The sequence below is a fragment of the Cervus canadensis genome, chromosome 11, assembly GCF_019320065.1.
Source record: "Cervus canadensis isolate Bull #8, Minnesota chromosome 11, ASM1932006v1, whole genome shotgun sequence".
In the NCBI taxonomy this organism is placed as follows: Eukaryota; Metazoa; Chordata; class Mammalia; order Artiodactyla; family Cervidae; genus Cervus; species Cervus canadensis.
Genome location: NC_057396.1, coordinates 26,042,452 through 26,062,563, shown reverse-complemented (window position 1 = coordinate 26,062,563; position 20,112 = coordinate 26,042,452). Strand labels below are relative to the sequence as shown.

Genomic DNA, 20,112 nt, shown 5'->3' with positions numbered 1-20,112 from the left:
ACATTTCATGAGCAGGAAAAGCAAATGATTCACTCCCATTTTTAATGAGAAAAATGCAAATTAAAATTAAGCCAAGATTCATTTTAACTTCTCTGATTTACAAAGTTGAAAAAGCTTAGTAGTGCACTTTTGGATTGTGTATGAAACAATAGGCACTCATTACAATTATGTATTGGTCCAGCCTCTATGAAGTTCAATTTGGCAATATTTCATTAAATGACAGGTGAAAATACATTATGGTTCTGCAGTTGCATTTATTTGTATTTGTTACAAATAGTCTTAATGTTCAAAATAACATTAGAACATCGTTAGAACTAAAACTATAAAAACATCTTTGTGATCTTGGGTTTGGCAAGGATTTCTTAGAGATGACACCAAGTGCACAATCCATAAAAGAAAAAAAAAGGGTAAAACAGATTTCAGCAAAATTAAAAACCTTTGCATTTCAAAAGACACCGTTAAGAAAATGAAAAGACGAGTCACAGACTGGTAGATATATTTGCAAATCATATATCTGTTAAAAGACTTGTATTTGAAAATATATAAAAACTTTTACAATTCAATAGTAAGAAGAAAAACAAATAACTAAATTTTAAAAGTTTTGAATACATGCTTCATTAAAGATATGATGAGAATAGCCAATAAGCACATGAAAAGATGTTCAACATCGTTAGTCATTAGAGAATGCAAATTAAAGCCATAATAAGATACTGTTTTACAGCCCCTAGAATGGCTACACTAAAAAAGATAGTAATGAATATTTGTGAGGATGAGGAGAAAGAGGAACCCCAATCACTTGTCGCTGGTGGGAATGTAAAATGGAACAGCCAGTTTGGCAAACACTTTGGCAGTTTCTTAAACTGTTATAGATAAATTTACCATACCACCCAGCAATCCTTCACTCCTAGGTAGCAACCCAGAGAAATGAAAACATATGTCCACATGAAGACTTGGCACGAGAATGTCCAGAACAGTGTATCGTATGATTCCATTTTTCCAGAAAAGGCAAATCTAAAGAGACAGAAAAGAGATTAGTGACTGCCGACTGAGCTATGAGGGAAGCCCACAAAAACAGCACAAGAAACCTTAAGAGACTGATGGAAATGGTTTAAATCTGGATTATGGTGATGGTTGTACAACTGGGAAAATTTGCTAAAAATTACTGAGAACAGGTGAAGTCATGTAAGGTGAGTGATTTTATAGTATGAAAATTATACCTCAGTACAATTTTTAAGAGCTTCCTTGGTGGCTCAGATAGTAAAGAATCTGACTGTAAAGCAGGAGACCCGATTTGATCCCTGTGTCTGGAAGATGCCCTGGAGAAGGGAATGGCTACCTACTCCAGTATTCTTGCCTGGAGAATTCCATGGACAGAGGAGCCTGGAGGGCTAGAGTCTATGGGGTCACAAAGAGTTGGACATGACTGAGCAACTACAACTACTACAATTTTAAAAAATGACATTTCTACAGTCATTGTGGCATTGTAAGAGCAAAAGAACCAACTTAAACGTCCATCAGTAGAGGACTAGTTGAGAAAATTATAGGGGATCTGTCTAAAGTGGCTATAGTTTTAAAAAAGGAGCTCCTTTGTATGTTGGTATAAAGTAGTCTTCAGATTTTATTGAGTAGAATATAATTTTGAGAAGTGCAAGATGTATAAGGCAACATTTGTGTGAAAAATATGGGGAGAATAATGCACACTTGGAATTTGTTTGTATATGCCTAGAGTATCTCCAACATAGAGTATTTTTATATATCTTGTAAGACTGTATTGTTATTGTTCAGTTGCTCAGTCATGTCTGACTCTTTGCAACTCCATGGACTGCAGCATACCAGGCTTCCCTGTCCACCATCTCTCAGAGCTTGTTCAAAATCATGTCTATTGATTCCATGATGCCATCCAACCATCTCACCCTCTATCATCTCCTTCTCCTCATGCCTTCAATCCTTCCCAGCATAGGAAAGATTTTCTAAAGAGTTGGCTGTTTGCATCAGGTGGCCAAGGTATTGGAGCTTCAGCTTCAGCATCAGTCCTTCCAATGAATATCCAGGATTGATTTCCTTTAAGATTGACTGGTTTGAACTCCATGCAGTCCAAGGGACTCTCAAGAGTCTTCTCCACCACCACAGTTCAAAAGCATCAGTTCTTTGGTGCTCAGCCTTCTTTGTGGTCCAACTCTCACATCCATACTTGATGACTGGAAAAACAATAGCTTTGCTGGACCTTCGTTGGTAAAGGTCTCTGCTTTGTCTCTGCTTTTTAATATGCAGTCTAGGTTTGTCATAGCTTTCCTTCTAAGAAGCAAGTGTCTTTTAATTTCATGGCTGCAGTCACCATCTGCAGTGATTTTGGAGCCCAAAAAAATAAAGTCTATCACTGTTTCCATTGTTTCTCCATCTATTTGCCATGAAGTGATGGGATTGGATGCCATGATCTTAATTTTTTGAATGTTGAGTTCTAAGCCAGTTTTTTGCTCTCCTATTTCACTTTCATCAAGAGGCTCTTCAATTCCTCTTTGCTTTCTGCTGTAAGGGTGGTGTCATCTGCATATCTGAGGTTATTGATATCTCTCCTTGCAATCATGGTTCTGGCTTGTACTTCATCCAGCCCAGCTTTTCATATGATGTACTCTGCATATAAGTTAAATAAGCAGGGTGACGATATACAGCCTTGACGTACTCCTTCCCAATTTTGAACCAGTCCTTTGTTCCATGTCTGGTTCTAACTGTTGCTTCTTGACCTGCATACAGGTTTTGCAGGAGGCAGGTAAGGTGGTCTGGTATTCCCATCTCTTGAAGAGTTGTCCACAGTTTGTTGTGATCCACACAGTCAAAGACTTTAGCATAGTCAATGAAGCAGATGCTTTTTTCTGGGACTCTCTTGCTTTTTCTATGATCCACTGGAAGTTGGCAATTTCATCTCTGATTCCTCTGCCTTTTCTAAATCCAGCTTGAACATCTGGAAGTTCTCAGTTGACATACAGTTGAAGCCTGGCTTGGAGAATTTTGAGCATTACTTCGATAGTGTATGAAATGAGTGCAGTTGTACGGTAGTTTGAGCATTCTTTGGCATTGCCTTTCTTTGGGACTGGAATGAACACTGATCTTTTCCAGTCCTGTGACCACTGCTGAGTTTTCCATATTTTCTGGCATATTGAGTGCAGTACTTTGACAGCATCATCTTCTAGGATTTGAAATAACTCAACTGGAATTCCATCACCTCCACTAGCTTTGTTCATAGTGATGCTTCCTAAGGCCCACTTGACTTCACATTCCAGGATATCTGGCTCTAAGTGAGTGATCACACCATCGTGGTTATCTGAATCATGAAGATCTTTTTTGTATAGTTCTTCTGTGTATTCTTGCCACCTCTTCTTAATATCTTCTGCTTCTGTTAGGTCCAAACTAATTTCTGGAAACTAGTATTATTGTTTGCCTCTGGAGAAAGCAACCGGGTGACTGGGTAGGGAGTGAGAGGGATGCCTTTCACTGCTTATTTGAACTGTGTGAATTATGACTTACACAGAAAGTAAATAAAAATGTAAAAAAAGATATTCAAATAAAGGAGGTTGTTTGCCCTTTCCATTTTTCTTTCTAGAATTACTTCCAATAGGTGGCGCTCCTGAAACACCATACAAGTTTTGTTGTTCCGTCGCTGAGTTGGGTCCGACTCTTTGCAACCCTATGGACTGCAGCAAGGCAGGCTTCCCTGTCCTCCACCATCTCCCAGAGTTTGCTCAAGTTCATATCCATTGAGTTGGAGATGCTATCTAACCATCTTATCCTCTGCTGCCTTCCCCAGGCACCCAGTTACCCAGTTAATACAAGTTTTGCTTTTATTTTGAGAGAAGCCTAAATTTGCTCTGATGGCCTTTCTTCTCCATTTGTCACCTTTGGGAAGTATAGATTTAGGGCTGAAAATTTCTCTGCTAGGATTGCCCCAAAATGTATTGCTTTGTTTCTGAGAACTGGATAGAAGGGAAGACACCTGGATTTTAAAAAATGCAATTGGTTCAGAAAATCAAATCATGCTTGGGCCCTGTTTCCCTGGCTAAAGTTTTTGTTTGATTGAATCAGAACTTCTGATTGATTGGAAGATTAATATAGGTCTTTTATTCCCCCTAATATATATATATATATATATTACATTAAATATATATATATATATTTTATTGAAGTATAGTTGCCTTACAATGTTTCAGGTACACAGCAAGGTGATTCAGTTATACATATACACAAATATTACTTTTGAAATTATTTTCCATTACAGGTTATTACTATTACTTGGGCTTCCCTGGTGGCTCAGACGGTAAGGAATCTGCCTGCAATGTGGGAGACCTGGGTTGGGAAGATCCCCTGGAGGAGGGCATGGCAACCCACTGTAGTATTCTTGTCTGGAGAATCCTGTTGGACAGAGGAGCCAGGTGGGCTACAGTCTATGGGGTTGCAAAGAGTTGGACACGACTGAGCAACTGAGCACACAGCACAAACATACTATTTATATATGTGTATACAAAAGTTTCCTACTATGCTTAATAAAGGCTTGAGAATTATAGATCAGTGATTCTTAACTGAGGGCGACTTTGCTCCCAAGGGGATATTTGCAGTATGTGGAGATATTTTTGTTGTCAGAACTTGGCGGTGCTGCTGGCATCTGGCGGAGAGAGGCCCGGGATGCTGCTATAAATCCTACAATGCACAGGAGAGCCATCCCCCTCCCCCCAGGAAATTATCAGTCAACTCTCCCTACCCTCCCATCCTTATAGCTGCTTGGGGAAAGGAGATAGGCTTGGCAGTAGTCGGGAGGGCAGGTAGTGCAAAGGCACTTCCTTAGAATTAGTGTAGAAAGACATACCTACTCTGAGTCTTGGGTTCAGTTCTTCCTCAGGTGGCTGTATTGGTCATCTTCCCGTTCCTTAAGGGGCTACAAAGGACATTTTATCATCATCCTCTATGAATTAATTTGATATGTATTTATTTTTTAATTAAAAAATTTATAAAATTTTTTAGCTTTTACTTCCAATGTCTTTAATTTTTTTCACCTTTCTTCAGGTATATAGATTTATGTTTTTTGTCATTTTTTTTAATGTTTAAGTTTTATCAGAATATAGTTGATTTACAATGTTGTGTTCATTTCAGGTATCAGCAAAGTGAGTCAGTTATACATATATCCACTTTTCTAAGATTCTTTCCCACTTGGCCATCACAGAGTACTGCGTAGCGTTCCCTGTGCTACACAGCAAGTTCTTATTAGTTGTCTATTTTAGATATAGTAGTGTGTAAATGTCAAGCCCAATATTCTAGTTTATCCCTCCTCACTTTACTCCCTGGTAACCATAAGGTTTTTTTCCTACTGATGCATACTTATTGAGTGCTCTTTCTGTTCAAGGTTTTGGAGTGGTTTCTTTATGGTCCTGGGGGCAGACAAGGACAAGGATAAAGGGAGGTGCTGCATCTAGCTCTCTGTGTGGTCCCTAGTATGTTCTTCAGCTTTTCTCACTAGATCCTGACCTCAGTCTCTCCCGACCGTTCTCTTTGTTTCATCCATCCTACCCAAAGGGATAACGATGCCATTGTCTGTTATGTCCTAAGCAGTTTTGGTTTACATAGTAACTTCCAAATAACTTGCCCATCCCACTCCCATTCCAAATTTTTACCACTACTAACTAGCAGTGTCTCTTTGATTTCATATTCACTTACCTGGTAGAGCTGGTCATTGTTCAACAGCGTCTGCTTGTCTGAAGCTGCACAAAAAAATAAACAAAATGTATGCATAAACAAGACAGAATGAATAATAAACTGGGTTATATTCTCCCAATGGAGTACTGAATAGCAATAAGAACACACACAACATTATGGATGGATCTCACAAGCATATTGTTGAGTGAAAGAAGCCACACACAAGAGCGCTTCATGTGTGAGTCTATTTACATAAGGGTCAAAACCAGGCAGAAAGAATCAATGTTGTTACAAGTCAGGAGATTGGTTGCTTTGGGGACTAGGTAGAGGCTGGAAGTGACCCCAAGGATTAATTCACTTTCTTTAACTGGGTGCTGAATGCCTGTGTGTTTGCTTTGTTAAAAAAATTTTTGAGCTGTATATATGTGATTCATACACTTTTGTGAATGCAGGTTTTACTTAAATAAACAGATTTTTTAAAAGTACAGAGGACAGGGACTTCCCTGGTCGTCCAGTGGTTAAGAATCCATCTGTAAGTGCAAGGGACACAGTTTTGATCCCTGGTCTGGGAAGATCACACATGCCATTGAGCAAGTAAGCCTGCAAACAGCAACTACTGAGCCTCTGTGCCCAGAGCCCATGCGCTGCAACTAGAGAAGCCACCACAATGAGAAGCCCTTGCGCTGCAACGAAGAGTAGCCCTGCTTGCCACAACTACCAAAAGCCTGCATGCAGCAATGAAGACCCACAGCCAAAAATAAACAAATAGACAAAATTAAATGAACAGTGAGTAATTTTTTAAAAAGTACAGAGGACAAATCAGAGAGAGTTGTATCCTGAAACAGGCAAATATGCTATGAAAACACCAAGTGTCCTTTTCCTTCTGCCTTCAGAGTCAGAGCCTCACTGGACCATGCTCATCAGCAACACGTGCCAACCCAGCCTCTTCTATTAGGTCTCTTTTGGTAGGAAGGAGGCTGAGGGTCCCAGATGGCCTCAGCTCTCATCTAAGAACATTGTTTTTTGTTTGTTTGTTTATTTATTTGGCTGCGCCGGGTCTTACTTGTGGCATGTGGGATCTAGTTGCCTGACTGTGGATCAAACTCTGGCCGCCTGCACTGGGAGTCTTAGCCACTGGACCACCAGGGAAGTCCCTAAGAACATTCTTTTACCTCTTGACTGGCGAGCTTCTTCCTGCCCAGCAATGAAGTAGACCCCAACAGCAAGGAGGAAAATGCTGACGATTTCCGTGAAGATAAAGCCGACCACAGTGGCTGGATTCAGTTCAATGCAGTTCTGACACACTGTGGGGAGAGGGAAGGACAAGAATTCCTTCAATTCTGGATTTTTTTCTCTTGAGATAATATTTCTGTCCAGGGCAGCAGGCCTCTCTGGGGGTGGTATGGCACGGGAATTGCCTGAAAGATCCTTGGACTAAGAACTCAATGCTTTTCGATGTTCCTCTATTGCGCAGGAGTCCTGGGGAAATCCATGTGGTTTTACCACCAGCAACTATTGAAATAAAAGGAAGACCATATCCCATTCTCCATGCTACAGTCACTCAACTTGTAACCTCCCGTCTCTTTTACCTATCCTAACTTGGTTTATATACACTGCTGACCCTCCAAGCAGTGGGGCCTACCCAAAGGTGAGCCAGGCTTTATAAGACAGGCTATGCTTTTTCAAAATGTTGGGGGAACTGCTTTGTTAAATTTTTAAAACAGTAAGCTGAGATTAAGAAAGCTGACTCTTACATTACTGTTTAGCATCTATGTCTACACCCACCCCAGACAAGAAGCTCACCAGAGCAGCCGGTACTGCTTAATTTCACAAAAGCAAACCAAAGGGGATACGTACTTCTATAATATATTTGGAGTGATTTTGAACTGTTATTTGCTCCTTCACATTTATATATCCCTCGAGGGTCTTTGGTACTACTTCCAAGATTCCAAGTACGTTTATCTGTGTTTCCAGAACTTATGTCCTCCGTATCTTTAAACCATGTGACCTTCTTTTCATTCGTGTCACAAATCAGAATTACGGAACCATCTTCTCGATTGTCATCCACTTTTACTGAAAAAGGAAATGTCTGTTAAGATCTTGCCTCTGAAATTCTCCCTGTCTTGGGGCACACATGATTCACATGGGAATCTGGTTAGAATTCCAGGTTCTATTCAATAGTTCTGGGGAAGCACTGGGAATTGGCATTTCTAACACACTCCCAGGTGAAGCCAATGCTGTTGATTCATAGGTGGTGCTTTGAGTAATGCCTAGCTGCTAGGGACCCGTTTCTCCTCCAAGCACCAGACAATGAATTGTTTAGCTCCAGGAAAGCCAGGGAGGTCAAGACTGGCCACTGATTTGGTTAACAATGGAAGGGTTTGCTCTCTATCCTTTATCATCCCATCTCTTCTAGGCTGTTCACTTGCTCCCATAGGACTGCTATTGTGAGAGGCCATATTTTCATGAATTTCCCCAGTTTGATGATAGAAAGAAGCCATTTCACCTACCTTCTTTCACCTGGGCCATAATACCTGTAGAGACAGAAGACAGAGGATCAGTTGGGCATGGAGTCCTTCAGATCTCCTGATGTATCATTTCCACAGTCATTTGAGGCCAAGATGAAGAGAGAGAGCCTAATCCATGTGAGTGACAGTATCTGTACTTATTTCCCTGGATGGTAGCCTAAACCACCAAACTGAATTTAGGGTGTTGTATAATAAAGAGTTTGTCTAGTCTTTGTTCTGGGCTTCTGGGAGCGAGTTTCTCAACGCTTGGAATTTTATGAATGAGAGGATTGCCTTTGTGATTCTTGGTGGACCCTTGGATCACATATGAATTTATGTTAAAGAGATGACTCAGGATGGGACAGGCCAAGACCAAACATGTGATTAGAGAATTGGGACTTTGAGCTCTAGGAAGTAGAGGAGGGACTGGATATTGAGTTCAGTCACATGATCAATGAATTCAATCAATCGTGCCTATGTGATGAAATCCCAAGGAAAACTCAGTGGCATTTCCTAGTTGGTGAACATATCAACATGCCAGGAGATTGATGTATTTTAATTCTGGAAGGAAAAAGCATGGAACCTCTGTGTTCAGGACCCTCCCAGACTTCACTCTATGTGTCTCTTCATTTGTCTAGATCTAATTTTTTTTTTATAATAAAACTGTACTAGTGAGTATAGGGCTTTCCTGAGTTCTGTGAGCTGTTCTAGCAAATTCTGAGGTGGTTCTTGGGAACTCTACAGATTTGTAGGCTGTTCATCAGAAGTGTGGGTGGTCTAGGGATCCCTGAACCAGTGCCTCCCTTTTAAAGTGAAGATAGTCTTTTAGGGGACTGTGCCCTTCACCTTTGGGGTCTGATCCCAACTCTGGATGGTTAGCATTGCACAATTGTATTGCACTATATGTAAGGGTATTGCCTGTACAGTGTGGAATGCTCTGCTCCTTTAGCAGCTAAAGCCTTGGAAAAGATTGGGTGTGTACTAGCTGAAGTCTTTTAGAGCAGAATTACTTCTATACTGTCCAGCTTTGGTGATCCATTTTTGTGTGTGTAAATCCTGAATGTCCCGAAGGAGTTAGCCACTACATAGCCCTCAAATCTGTCTCAAAACTCAGAGTAGTAGAGTTGCATGCTAGACATACTATAGAGAGCCAACACTGGAGTTCAATTCAATTGGATTTAATCCAAACACTTACCAATCACTATTATGTGCCTGACATGAATAAGAAGTGTGGAAGAAAAGGGTGGTAATACAAATAACTAGTTGTTGCTTCTGAAGAGTTTACAGTGAAGTGGAAAATAACCCACAAATGTAATAAATGTAATAGTACTTACAAATTATCATTTAGTACTTGTATAAATGCATATGGAAAGGGGTAGAAAGTATTGATTTTGGCCAAGAGTGAGGGGACAGGGAAAGCTTGACAGAGACAATAGCAGTCTTAGAACTTCACACAGAGTTGAACTGAACTGTTTATGAATACCACTTAGCACAGTGCTTGAAACATGGTAGGAGCATTATATGTTTTGAATGAAAGTATGAATGGATAAATGAAAAAAAAAAAAGCAAGACAAAGAGTTAAGCAGATTTCTAACTAGCTCTTCTCCCCAGCAAGCTGGTCACTGTGAGAGGAACAAAGAGTTCTCTCATTGTAATCCTGATACCATAGAAAAGACAGTACAATTGATTGCTGACATTTAAAATTTTGATTATCTGAATTCTAGTTCCTTCTAGGACTTGAGAGCTCATGTAACCAAATTTCCTAGGTTGATGGGTGAGAGATCTGAGTCCAGAGGGAGGAGGCATCGCCAAGTTCACCTGGCGCATTGGTGACTGAGCTGCACACAGAACTCAGGTTTCTACGGCTCAGTCCGGGGCTTTTTTGCTCAACAGAAATAGCTGCTACACAGGCCTTCAGCACTGCCCCTCACCCTGTGTTGTCTTCAGCTGGCTCTTTCTCTATTCCTCTCAGAAATAATTCTAAACTCCAACGTCTCTTGTAGTCCCCAGCTCAATCATCACCCAGCTCAATTTTAGCAGGTCACATTGCTGCCCACTTAGTTCATTGAAAACACAGATGCTGTAATGGCTCTTTCTTTTTCAGCTTCTTTTCCATCCACAAGCCTCTCTAAGGCTGGAGCCATCTGCACTTCTTCCTCCTAGTCTCAGAGGGTGAGACTGCCTTGTGGTCTGTATCCTTGATCCCACTCTTGCAGCCTTTCAGTGTCAGTTCCAGGGCCTCCCTCTACTCGCTGTCTTCTCCTTTAGCTTGGAAATGTGCTCAAGTTTCTTTCACACACACACAAATTTCTTCTTAGAGTCTGCTACTTCTCCACTTACCACTCAACCTTTCCAGCCTTCTCATCCAAACTTCTTTAAAGAACATTTTACACTTGCTGCTCTTTCCCCGCCTTGCCCTCCACCTTCTACTCATTTCCATTTGGCTTCCACTCACACTACCTCATTTAAACTCTTTGAAGTCATCCATGACCTTTGTTTTGCCAAATCCCACAGACTTAAACTTTTAAATATATTCTTCTATCAGTGGATGTATCTTTAGCATTTCATACTCTTGGTGATTCTCTCCTTCTGGAAATTCTCTACTCCCTTGGTTTCTATGGAATTGCACTCACCGATTATTTCAGTTCTTTGATCATTCCTTTATCTCTTTCCTGACATTTTTTTTCTCTAACTTTCCTTAACAGTGATATCCTCACAGTTCCATCCTCAACCTCCTCTTCCTCACATCTCACATAATACTTGAACAATGTCAACAACTTTAAATGTCTAGAGTCCATATTCCAGGCATCGACCCAGTTCATCCACTTCCTACTGTATTTGCAAATGAATATTCGTACAAGTACCCTATATTGCGCATTATACTCAGTCTGGAAATGTTGAAACTTATCACTTCAATCAGACTATGGGCTCATGGGGGGCAGGTTATTATTTACCTTTTAGTTAGTTAGTTAGTTAGTTAGGTCGCTCAGTCGTGTCCGACTCTTTGCGACCCCATGGACTGTAGCCCACCAGGCTCCTCCATCCATGGGATTCTCCAGGCAAGAATACTGGAGTGGGTTGCCATTTCCTTCTCCAGGGGGTCTTCCCGACCCAGGAATCGAACCCGGGTCTCCCGCATTGCAGGCAGATGCTTTAACCTCTGAGCCACCATATTCTCTACTAGGATCGACCTCACACATATTTGTTGACCAGCTGACCAACCAAGTGAGTGAATGCTCTATGAGTCTACTCTTAGCTGGAGCTCTGAGTTAAGGAATACAAACTGTTTCTCTTCAGGCTCCTGGCCTGTGCCCTTTGGGCTACATTCAAACCTAAGATGGCGGCATCCGGGTCCTCTCTCAAGTCAATAAGTCCTCTGTTTTGATTTCTTAAGAGACAAGCACTCCACCTCTCCCATGGAACACTGCTTCTCTCTAGCAAATAAACTTCATTTTTGCCCTTCCTTCTTTGAACTTTAGGGTGACATCTCAAGGTTAGGGGATCCCAATACTCTTGTCCCCCCTGGTGATGGGCTTCTTCCCTTGAGCCCTTCTCTGGACTGTCAGACCCCCTAGCTAGCCCTTACCTTGAAGAAAAGTGACAGCCAGGATGAGGACAGCCAGACGCTTCCCCTGCTCCATATCCATCTCTGTTCTCCGCAGAAGCACTGAGCGGCCCCCAGCAGCCAGCCAGCCAGCCTGTGCTAGCAGCTAGCCTGGCCCCGCCCAGCATCCTTAGGGCTGAGGCCCTTGTGAGCCTCCACCCTTGGCTGCTAGTGTGGGCAGGGTGGGGGCAGGGCTCAGGAGGGCTGCAGGTGCAGATGTCTCTGACTTTCCGTTGGGGAGAGGAGTGTGGGAGGTGGAGGGGAGGGAGCAGGACAGAGTGTTGGATTTCCATCTCAGAGACTCGGCTTATACAGAAAGTGCCCTTGGGTGAGGGGTGGGAGGTGGCCTGGGCCCCTTTCTTCATGAGGACGATAAACACTTCCGCCATCATCTGTTACTTGGAGCTCAGCCAGTTGTTGCCTGTTGCTAGCTGTTGTTGTTAGAACTGATGAACTTAGCTGGGAACCCTTAGGTGCTTAGGGCTGGAGCTCTGAATAGAGAGCCACCTCAGTCCAGGGATTTTTTTCACTGCTCTTTGAAGATGAGATCATCAAAGTGGTGCCTGCCTGGAAAGGAATAGGTAGGATTATTCCTCCAGGACAGGAAATGCATTTCTAGGGACAGGGTCCTCAGCTGAATTCCCAGGATCTCAGGCCCCTCAGCCAGTTAGCCAGTGAATCAACAAAAACATACAGAGCTCTCGTCAGGTGTTTGGAAAACAGAAGCCAGCAATGCTTGTAGAATCTCTACCCTCGGGTAAAGTATGGTCTAACTGCAGCAGTGTAGACAGTTTTGGATCTCCATATCCCAAAAGGAAAAACTCCATTTGTCTCCTGGGGAAGCTCAATTGTGCCTGTGACTTAATCATATTGCTATTATTATTTTTAATATTTATTTATTTATTTGGCTGCACAGGTCTTAGTTGCAGCACGTGGAATCTTTGGTCTTCTTTGTGGCATGTGAACTCTTAGCTGTGGTGTGTGGGATCTAGGTCCCTGACCAGGGACTGAACCCAGGCCCCCTGCATTGGGAGTCTTAGCCACTGGACCATAAGGGAAGTCCCAATTATATTGTTATTAATAACTCTTACTTAGCACATGTGAAGTGTCAGTATTAAGTGTTAGTTGCTCAGTCATGTCTGACTCTTTGCAGCCCCACAAACTGTTGTCCTCCATGCTTGTCTGTCTATGAGGTTCTCCAAGCAAGAATACTGGATATGGATTGCCATTCCCTTCTCCGGAGGATCTTCCCGACCCAGGGATTGAACCTAGGTCTCCTGCATTGCAGGCAGATTCTTTACTGTTTGAGCTACAGGGAAGTCCTATGAAGTGTCAGGCACCATACAAACATTCTGTTTGAATTCTTTTCATGATACGGAGGGAGTTAGTCTCTGGAGAATTCTGTGACTGGCACAGACCCAGCAGGTAGACAGTATTGGAGCCAGGATGCAAATCTCTCATTAGCGGGCCCCTAAAGGCCAACCTCCCGCTGATAAGAAGCTACTTAGTCTGGTACCCCAGGAGGCCCAAGAAGGAGCTTGGGCAGGGTCCCAAGAAAGACCAGAAAAGGGAGGAACCTAGCTGGTATGGCTTATAGAATGGGATTCACAGCTTCTATCAAGGGTTTTGAGAAGTGGCAGTTTTCAGATGGAGAGTAAATGTAATCATGTTGCTGACAGGAACTGAGTTTCTTATTTTTCGTCAGCAGCTCAAGAAAGGACACTCTGAATCTCCTTCTACTTCCTAGAAGTCCTGGCATCCTTTTCCATAGCCTCTGCTTCCAGCTTCTACCCCACTCCCACACTCCATACTCTGAGAGAGAGCGATTTGCAGCTGCTTCTTTCCTACCCCACCCCCAGCCTACCTCTACCCCAGCCGCTCCTGTCACCAACAGCAGACAGAGAAATAGGCGTTTTCTAGTTCCTCCCCCACCCTTTACTTTTTCCGGGTACCCGCGAGTCAGTTGGGGAAAGGCAGCTTTAACCCCGGCTGATAGTCTGTGACCTGTGTCTGTCTCCTGGATGAATTCTGCTGGGAGATGGAGCACAGCAGGTTTCTCTCTGGCCTGATACTGGCTGCCCTTCTCTCCCAAGGTAAGGCTTCTTTGAGTGCACGGGGGCTTCGTGGGGAAAGGACCTGGGAGGGACATTACCACCTGGAATGAGGGCCATTCAAAAGCGCCTCAGTACACCAGTGTTGTCAAGGAGGGCCGTGTTGGGATGTAGCACAGTGTCTGGGAAGCACAGGCTCTTGGCTTTGACTGACTCTAACTAGGGGGGCATCTTGGCCTTCAGTATCTCTCTGAAGACCTCAGGCCAGAGATCTATAGGAAGTTTTGTAGTAGGTGTGCGACTGAGCCTAGGGCTGGTAATGGGAGCTTTGTTCCATCTAGGGTAGATAGCCTCCGGGGTCCAGGACTCCAGGTCATGTGGACACCATTACATCACCACCTGGGGCCATGGCCCAGCACTCAGGGAAATGCTTCAAGAGAAGTTCAATTGCGGCTGAGCAGGAGTGAGGGCAGATTTGGGGTGATAGAATGACGCACTCAGCCCAGTTTGCATGGTTTTAAAACTGATGGTCTGATTTTCCAGGAATTCCCTCAGTTCCAGGCAAACCAGGATGAGTGGTTACCCTAGTAGTCAGCTTCTTTGGGAGAGTCAGGATTTCCACTGGAAATGGATCCCCAAGGAAGACATGAGTGTATGATGTGGAGCATCTGATGTACATGTGTCCCCTGAGAATATATGCATGCTTTCTTGACAGGCACAAGGAATGGCTCTGGGGGGGATTTTCTAAAAGATGCTCTTCTATCCAAATTGGTAACTGACTATGAATCTCAGGGGCAATGTAGATTCCACTTCTCCCTGGGATTGGAGATATACATTCCAGTGCCTCTATGGGCTGTGGAGATGTTCTTAGTCAATAGCAATTCAGTGGTCCTAGAAAAATGCTGTGCATACATCCAGCCCTTGACTTGACTTGTGTGGAGCCCCAAGAAAGGATTCAATTAAAAAAAGTTTTTTTCTGACCCTCTCCCCCAAGCATGGGTAGAACAACTAGAAATCTTTACATGGGATTTGCCGTAGGTCCCCTTTTGGACCATTGGAATGGTAATTCATATTAGCTTCCCTCCTACCCCCAGCCATCACTGGCCCTGGAAAAGGCTTTGGTAGTACCATTCTCTGGGCAGTGGTTGACCATGAGTGAGGAGGAGGGAAAGAGGATGAGAAGTTGATGTTGGAGTGTGGCAGGTGGCTGGGAAGTAGAATTAGAAGTTTTCTTAGAGAAAAAAAATGCGGACATCTCCAGTTGAGAACCATTCTTCTGCCTTTCAATATCTCTTGGGTGTTTTAGCATTCTGGGCTCCCTTCCTACTTCTATTCAGTGATCTGAACACATTTCCATGAAGGTTTGGGATTAACCCAACTCCATGATTTTCTTTTTTGCTCTGTGTTCATCAGGGCCTGTCCTCTGTTTGGATTGCACCATCATGTCCTTCTCTCTTTTTTTAATTGGAGTATAATTTCTTTACAATGCTGTGTTAGTTTCTGTTGTACGATGAAGTGAATCAGCTATATGCCTATATATGTCCCCTCCCTCTTGGCCTTCCCTACCACCCCCCACTGTGTCCTTCTTGGTCTCTGCAGTTTGTGGGGTGCCTGCTGAAGCCTTTCTCTTGTGACTTCCGTCTCTCTCAGCAGAAACCTTGAACTGTTCTAGACTTGGATAGTGGTCCTTCTTAGGTAATGAGCCTCAGCAGAACAGTGGCCTGGTACAGACTAAAGAGCTTGCTCCAATCGTGGTATTTTTTTTCCTTAGTGAATCCCAGCGATCTAAAACTGATGGAACTAGAGGACAAAGTAATTTTGAAATGCAATTCCAGCATCACAGTGCTACAAGGAACAGCAGGACAAGAGGTGTCAGGCAATAAAAGTCTGGACTTAGGAAAACGTATCCAGGACCCAAGAGGAATGTATCAGTGCGGCAATGAAAATGCTAAATCTACTCTGCAAGTATACTTTCGAAGTATGTGCTTCCAGGATCCTTTGGGGGTGGAATAGGTGGGGGCATCCGGACATGAGAACTTCCTAGCTGGAGGGAGCTCTAGTGTACCGATTTGTGCTCTCAACAAACTGGCCTGCTCTTGTAAGGGTATGAGCCAGATTTTGAAGCTTTAAGTGGGAAAGAGCTTAATGGTAAAAGAGCAATAGTAGTCTTGTGACCCAAGCAGTAGGGGCTTGGTCTGGAGCCTGGCTGGCCTACTGCCTTTTTTAAGTTCCTACAAACCTGAGACTACTTCTTGGACTGAAGGTTAAAGGTGGATGTAGCAAGGCTCTTGGCAGGCCTTTTTCCAAGTTTGGGTCTTGATATGAGAGCTCCTGGGGCTGCCCTAAGAGGCAGAGATGGTTCCCTGATCTTGAAGACCCTCCCCTTCTCTTCCGGCCTCGCTTCCCCCACAGTGTGCCAGAACTGTGTGGAGCTGGACTCAGCCACCCTGGCAGGCATCGTCATCACCGACATCATTGCCACTGTACTCCTTGCTTTGGGTGTCTACTGCTTTGCTGGACATGAGACTGGAAGATTCTCCAGGGGTAGGTAGAAGGGACAGACCATGTGTATGTTGTGGCTGTGTGTGTGCACCTGCTAAGGAATGGGGCTGGCATTGGGTTGTGCCTTATCTGGGCTTCACCACTGCAATCTCCTAAGGACTCCTATAACTGGTTACTGACAGAACTTGGGTGCCCACAAAGCTCATGCAGGCTTCTGAGGGTGTTTGTAGCTTCGGTCTCCTGGCAGCATTCATGGGCCTCACTGTGCCACCTCCTTGGCCCTTGCTGACTGTCTTTCTCTGGGTCTTCTAGCTGCTGACACTCAAGTTCTGATGGGGAATGACCAGCTCTATCAGGTGAGCCCTGAGGGGAGAAAGATGAGAATGGCAGGAGGAGCGAGTGGGAATGGAGAACCTGACAGTATGTTTAAGGGGCGCGCGCACGTTTGTGTGTGTGTGTGTGTGTGTGTGTGTGTGTGTGTGAAGGTCCTAGTGGGGAATTCATCACTGGAGAGTCCCATGAGTTCTTGTCTCTGGGTTCTGCTGGGGTTCCCCATGGGAGAGTTCTAACCCTGCCTCCCTGTTCCCCTTTCTCATCTCTTAGCCCCTTCGAGAGCGCAATGATGCTCAGTACAGCCGTCTTGGTGATAAGTGGGCTCGGAACAAATGAACCTGAGGCTGGTGGCTTCTAGGCACATCAGTTATCAACTGGACCATCTCTCCTTGCTCAGTCAAGAAAGATGTCCTCCTCTGCTTAGCAGGTGCCCGGATTTTTGAAGGTTCCTGGGCATGGCATGGCAGTGCTGCCCACCTGTGTCCTTCCTTCATGACTTCTGTCCTCTGCCCCCCATGGACTGTGTGATGGGTGACCTTTCACCATATCCTGGCCCACTGGTGTTTCTGTCCCACTGGTGGGCTCCCTGGATGCAGGACCGGCCTGCTGCATTCTCTTGGCTCCAGTCCCCTGTTAAATCCTTCTACAGCTTTGACTTCCTCACCGCAGGCGAGGGTGGGCTGCTGTCTTTATGTACACAGCCACATAGAAGTTTCCATGACATCACAAGCGGAGGTAGCAGAGACATCGAGGGCCCTGGGGAATCACTTCTAATCAAGGGTCTGAGAATGTGCAGGACAAAGTCCCGCTTCTCCTAAGTGGCTGGCCCTGGCTTTATGATCCCTGTGGACTGGTAGCCACCAACTATGCGGAGGTTTCAGTCAAGGCCTCTTTAGTACCCATTTCCCTGTATAGAAGGTACCATTCTGTTTTCTTTCCCTAGAACCTGTCCCTGCTCCGCCCTGCCTTCTGCATAATAAATTGGCATCAGAACCTCTTCATCAGTTAAAACATGTGATCTTTTTCCACTCACTTGGAAAGCTGGAGTCTGAGACCGGGTGGGGAATTGGGATATTTTCAATAGATGTCATCTTTAGCCATTGGGTTAGTATTTGTTCTGAAACTTTGGGATTTATTTTAAAAATACAGTGACTTTTCCTGGCAGTCCAGTGGTTAAGATTCTGCACTCCCAATGCAGGGGGCCTGGGTTCAATCCCTGGTTGGGAAACTAAGATCCTGCATACTGCAAAGCCAAAAAATTAAAAAAAAAAATTTAAGCACAACTTGAAAAAAAATAAAAAATACACTTGGGTCCCACTTGGGAATGTGCTTGGGTCTCCAGGTAATTCTGAAGCAGCTCCAATTCAAAGACTCTCTGGTTTAGAGGAAGAATTGAAGCCACTTCTTCTTTTGTGTCCTTTATGCCCATTCCTGTCTACCACGGGTGGGAAACCCTCTTTCTATTCTCTGTGTAAGAGTAATTCAAGGAACTTCAGGGCAGTTTAATGAGAGCGGGAGTTTCTTAGGCCAAGGTTCCCAAAAGAGAAAATTATTAATAACCACATAGCCAGAGATCTGGATAATTCTTCCCTATCTCCTTGAGATACATACAGACTCTGACTCTGTTAGAGACAGAATGCACTTCCAATTTACAATGCTTCATTCATGGTTATGAGTTATTCCTTCCCTTTATACCCTTCTGCTGCAGTCCTAGCCCTAGATCCCTCTTTTACACAGGATCCGTCCTCCCCGGGCAAGGCTTCCACGGCTTGCACTGACCGATGCTCATGTCCTTCCCTTGCACTGCACACTTCCTTTGACCCTATGCTCCTCATGTACCCTTACATCCCCCTCTACTACTCACCAGTTCTCAACATTTGCTGTACACTGGATCTCCCGGGGAGCTTTCTAAGTCCTGATGCCTGTGTGCCACCCTCCAGAGAGTCTGATTATATTGTGCCTCAAGCGATTCAAATGTGAAGTCAGGGTTGAGAAACACTGCCCTTCACCTGAGCCCTTCTGGAAACTTGGGTCCCTTCAGCTGCCTCCCTTTTTTTGTGCTTTTAAAACAGCTTTATTGAAGTAAAGTGCGATGAATAAACTACATATATTTAAAGTGTGAAATTTCATAAACTTTGGCATATGTATACATTTGTGAAACATCACCATGCTTGGTAAGTATGAACCTACCCAACACTCCAGACAGTTTTCTTGTGACCTTTTGCATTCAGATTTTCCCTTAGTCGTTTATCCTCTAGGCAACTACTGAAAAGCTTTCTGTCATTATAGATCAGTTTCCAATTTTCTAGAGTTTTATGTTAAGTGAAATAATATAACATATACCCCTTTTTGGTCTGGCTCCTTACATTCAGCATAATTATTTTGAGATTCATCATCTTGTTGCATCTATTTATAGCTCATTCCTTTCTAATGTCAGTAGTATTCCATTGAATGGATATGCCACAAGCTGTTTATCCATTCACCCCTTGACTGTCTTTTGAGTGGTTCTTTGTTTTGGCTATTACAAATTAAGTTTCTATAAACATTCATATATAAGTCATTATATAGGTCATACATACAAGGACATACACTCTTATTTCTATTGGATAAGTACTCAGGAGTGGAATGGCTAGGATAAAATTTTTAAAGAAAGTAGTCTAACTCTTCTCTTTCCAGTCCCGTAGGAATTGGCTTCTCACTTACTACAAAATGCCTACTGAGAATTTGATCGGGATTGGTTTGAATTTATTGATCAGTTTGGTGCAAACAGATATCCTAGTGATATGGAGTCTTCCAATCCATGAACACATCTTTTTTATAAATTAGAAGGCAGATCTCCTTTTTAAAAAAAAAAAAAAAAAAAAATATATATATATATATATATATATATATATATATTTTTGGCTGTCCTGGGTCTTTGTTGCTGCACGGGCTTTTCTCTCGTTCTCTAGTTACGTTGAGCAGGGGCTACTCTAGTTGCAGTGGCTTCTCTTGTTGCAGAGCACGGGCTGTAGGGTGTGAAGACTTCAGTAGCTGTGGCACTTGGGCTCTGTAGCTGCGGCTCCTGGGCTCTAAAGCACAGGCTTAAGAGTTGTGGTGGACGGGCTATGTTGCTCCGAGGCACATGGAATCTTCCTGGATCAGGGATCGGAGCCCTGTCTCCTGCATTGGCAGGCTGATTCTTTACCACTGAGCCACAAGGGAAGCCCCCGTGAACACATTTTTTGGTCAGATTTATCCCTAAGTGTTTTAATCTAAATTCAATTTATTTACTAGCTAAAGGGCTATTTTGGTTCTCTATTTCATCCTCACTGGGTGGAATGCCTTCTCTTTTGTCTTCAGATTCTATCTATCCTTCCCTTCAAGACCCAGCTCAAGTCTCCCCTTCTCTGTGGAGCTTTCGCCAACCACCTCAATTCTCCGAGTACCTCTTAGG

At 43.6% G+C, this 20,112-nt stretch overlaps 2 protein-coding genes across 3 annotated transcripts; one reads left to right on the top strand and one right to left on the bottom strand.

Moving 5' to 3' along the window:
- Window positions 1-234: 234 nt before the first annotated feature.
- CD3G (CD3g molecule) lies at window positions 235-12,098 on the bottom strand. 2 transcript variants are annotated; one of them, XM_043482620.1, is made up of 7 exons: window positions 11,773-12,098; window positions 8,190-8,213; window positions 7,537-7,752; window positions 6,852-6,983; window positions 5,701-5,744; window positions 4,856-4,924; window positions 235-1,011 (listed from the first exon to the last, which is right to left on the bottom strand). In XM_043482620.1, the coding sequence occupies exons 1-6, from the start codon at window positions 11,831-11,833 to the stop codon at window positions 4,874-4,876; spliced, it is 528 nt and encodes a 175-aa protein (XP_043338555.1). In that variant the 5' UTR covers window positions 11,834-12,098; the 3' UTR covers window positions 235-1,011; window positions 4,856-4,873. The 2 variants fall into 2 exon arrangements, with proteins under 2 accessions (XP_043338555.1, XP_043338556.1); XM_043482621.1 differs by having other exon boundaries at window positions 4,860-4,924.
- Window positions 12,099-13,646: 1,548 nt separating this feature from the next.
- CD3D (CD3d molecule) lies at window positions 13,647-18,782 on the top strand. Its single transcript, XM_043482458.1, has 5 exons — window positions 13,647-13,883; window positions 15,613-15,819; window positions 16,254-16,385; window positions 16,656-16,699; window positions 16,947-18,782. The coding sequence occupies exons 1-5, from the start codon at window positions 13,829-13,831 to the stop codon at window positions 17,010-17,012; spliced, it is 504 nt and encodes a 167-aa protein (XP_043338393.1). The 5' UTR covers window positions 13,647-13,828; the 3' UTR covers window positions 17,013-18,782.
- The last annotated feature ends 1,330 nt before the right edge of the window (window positions 18,783-20,112 follow it).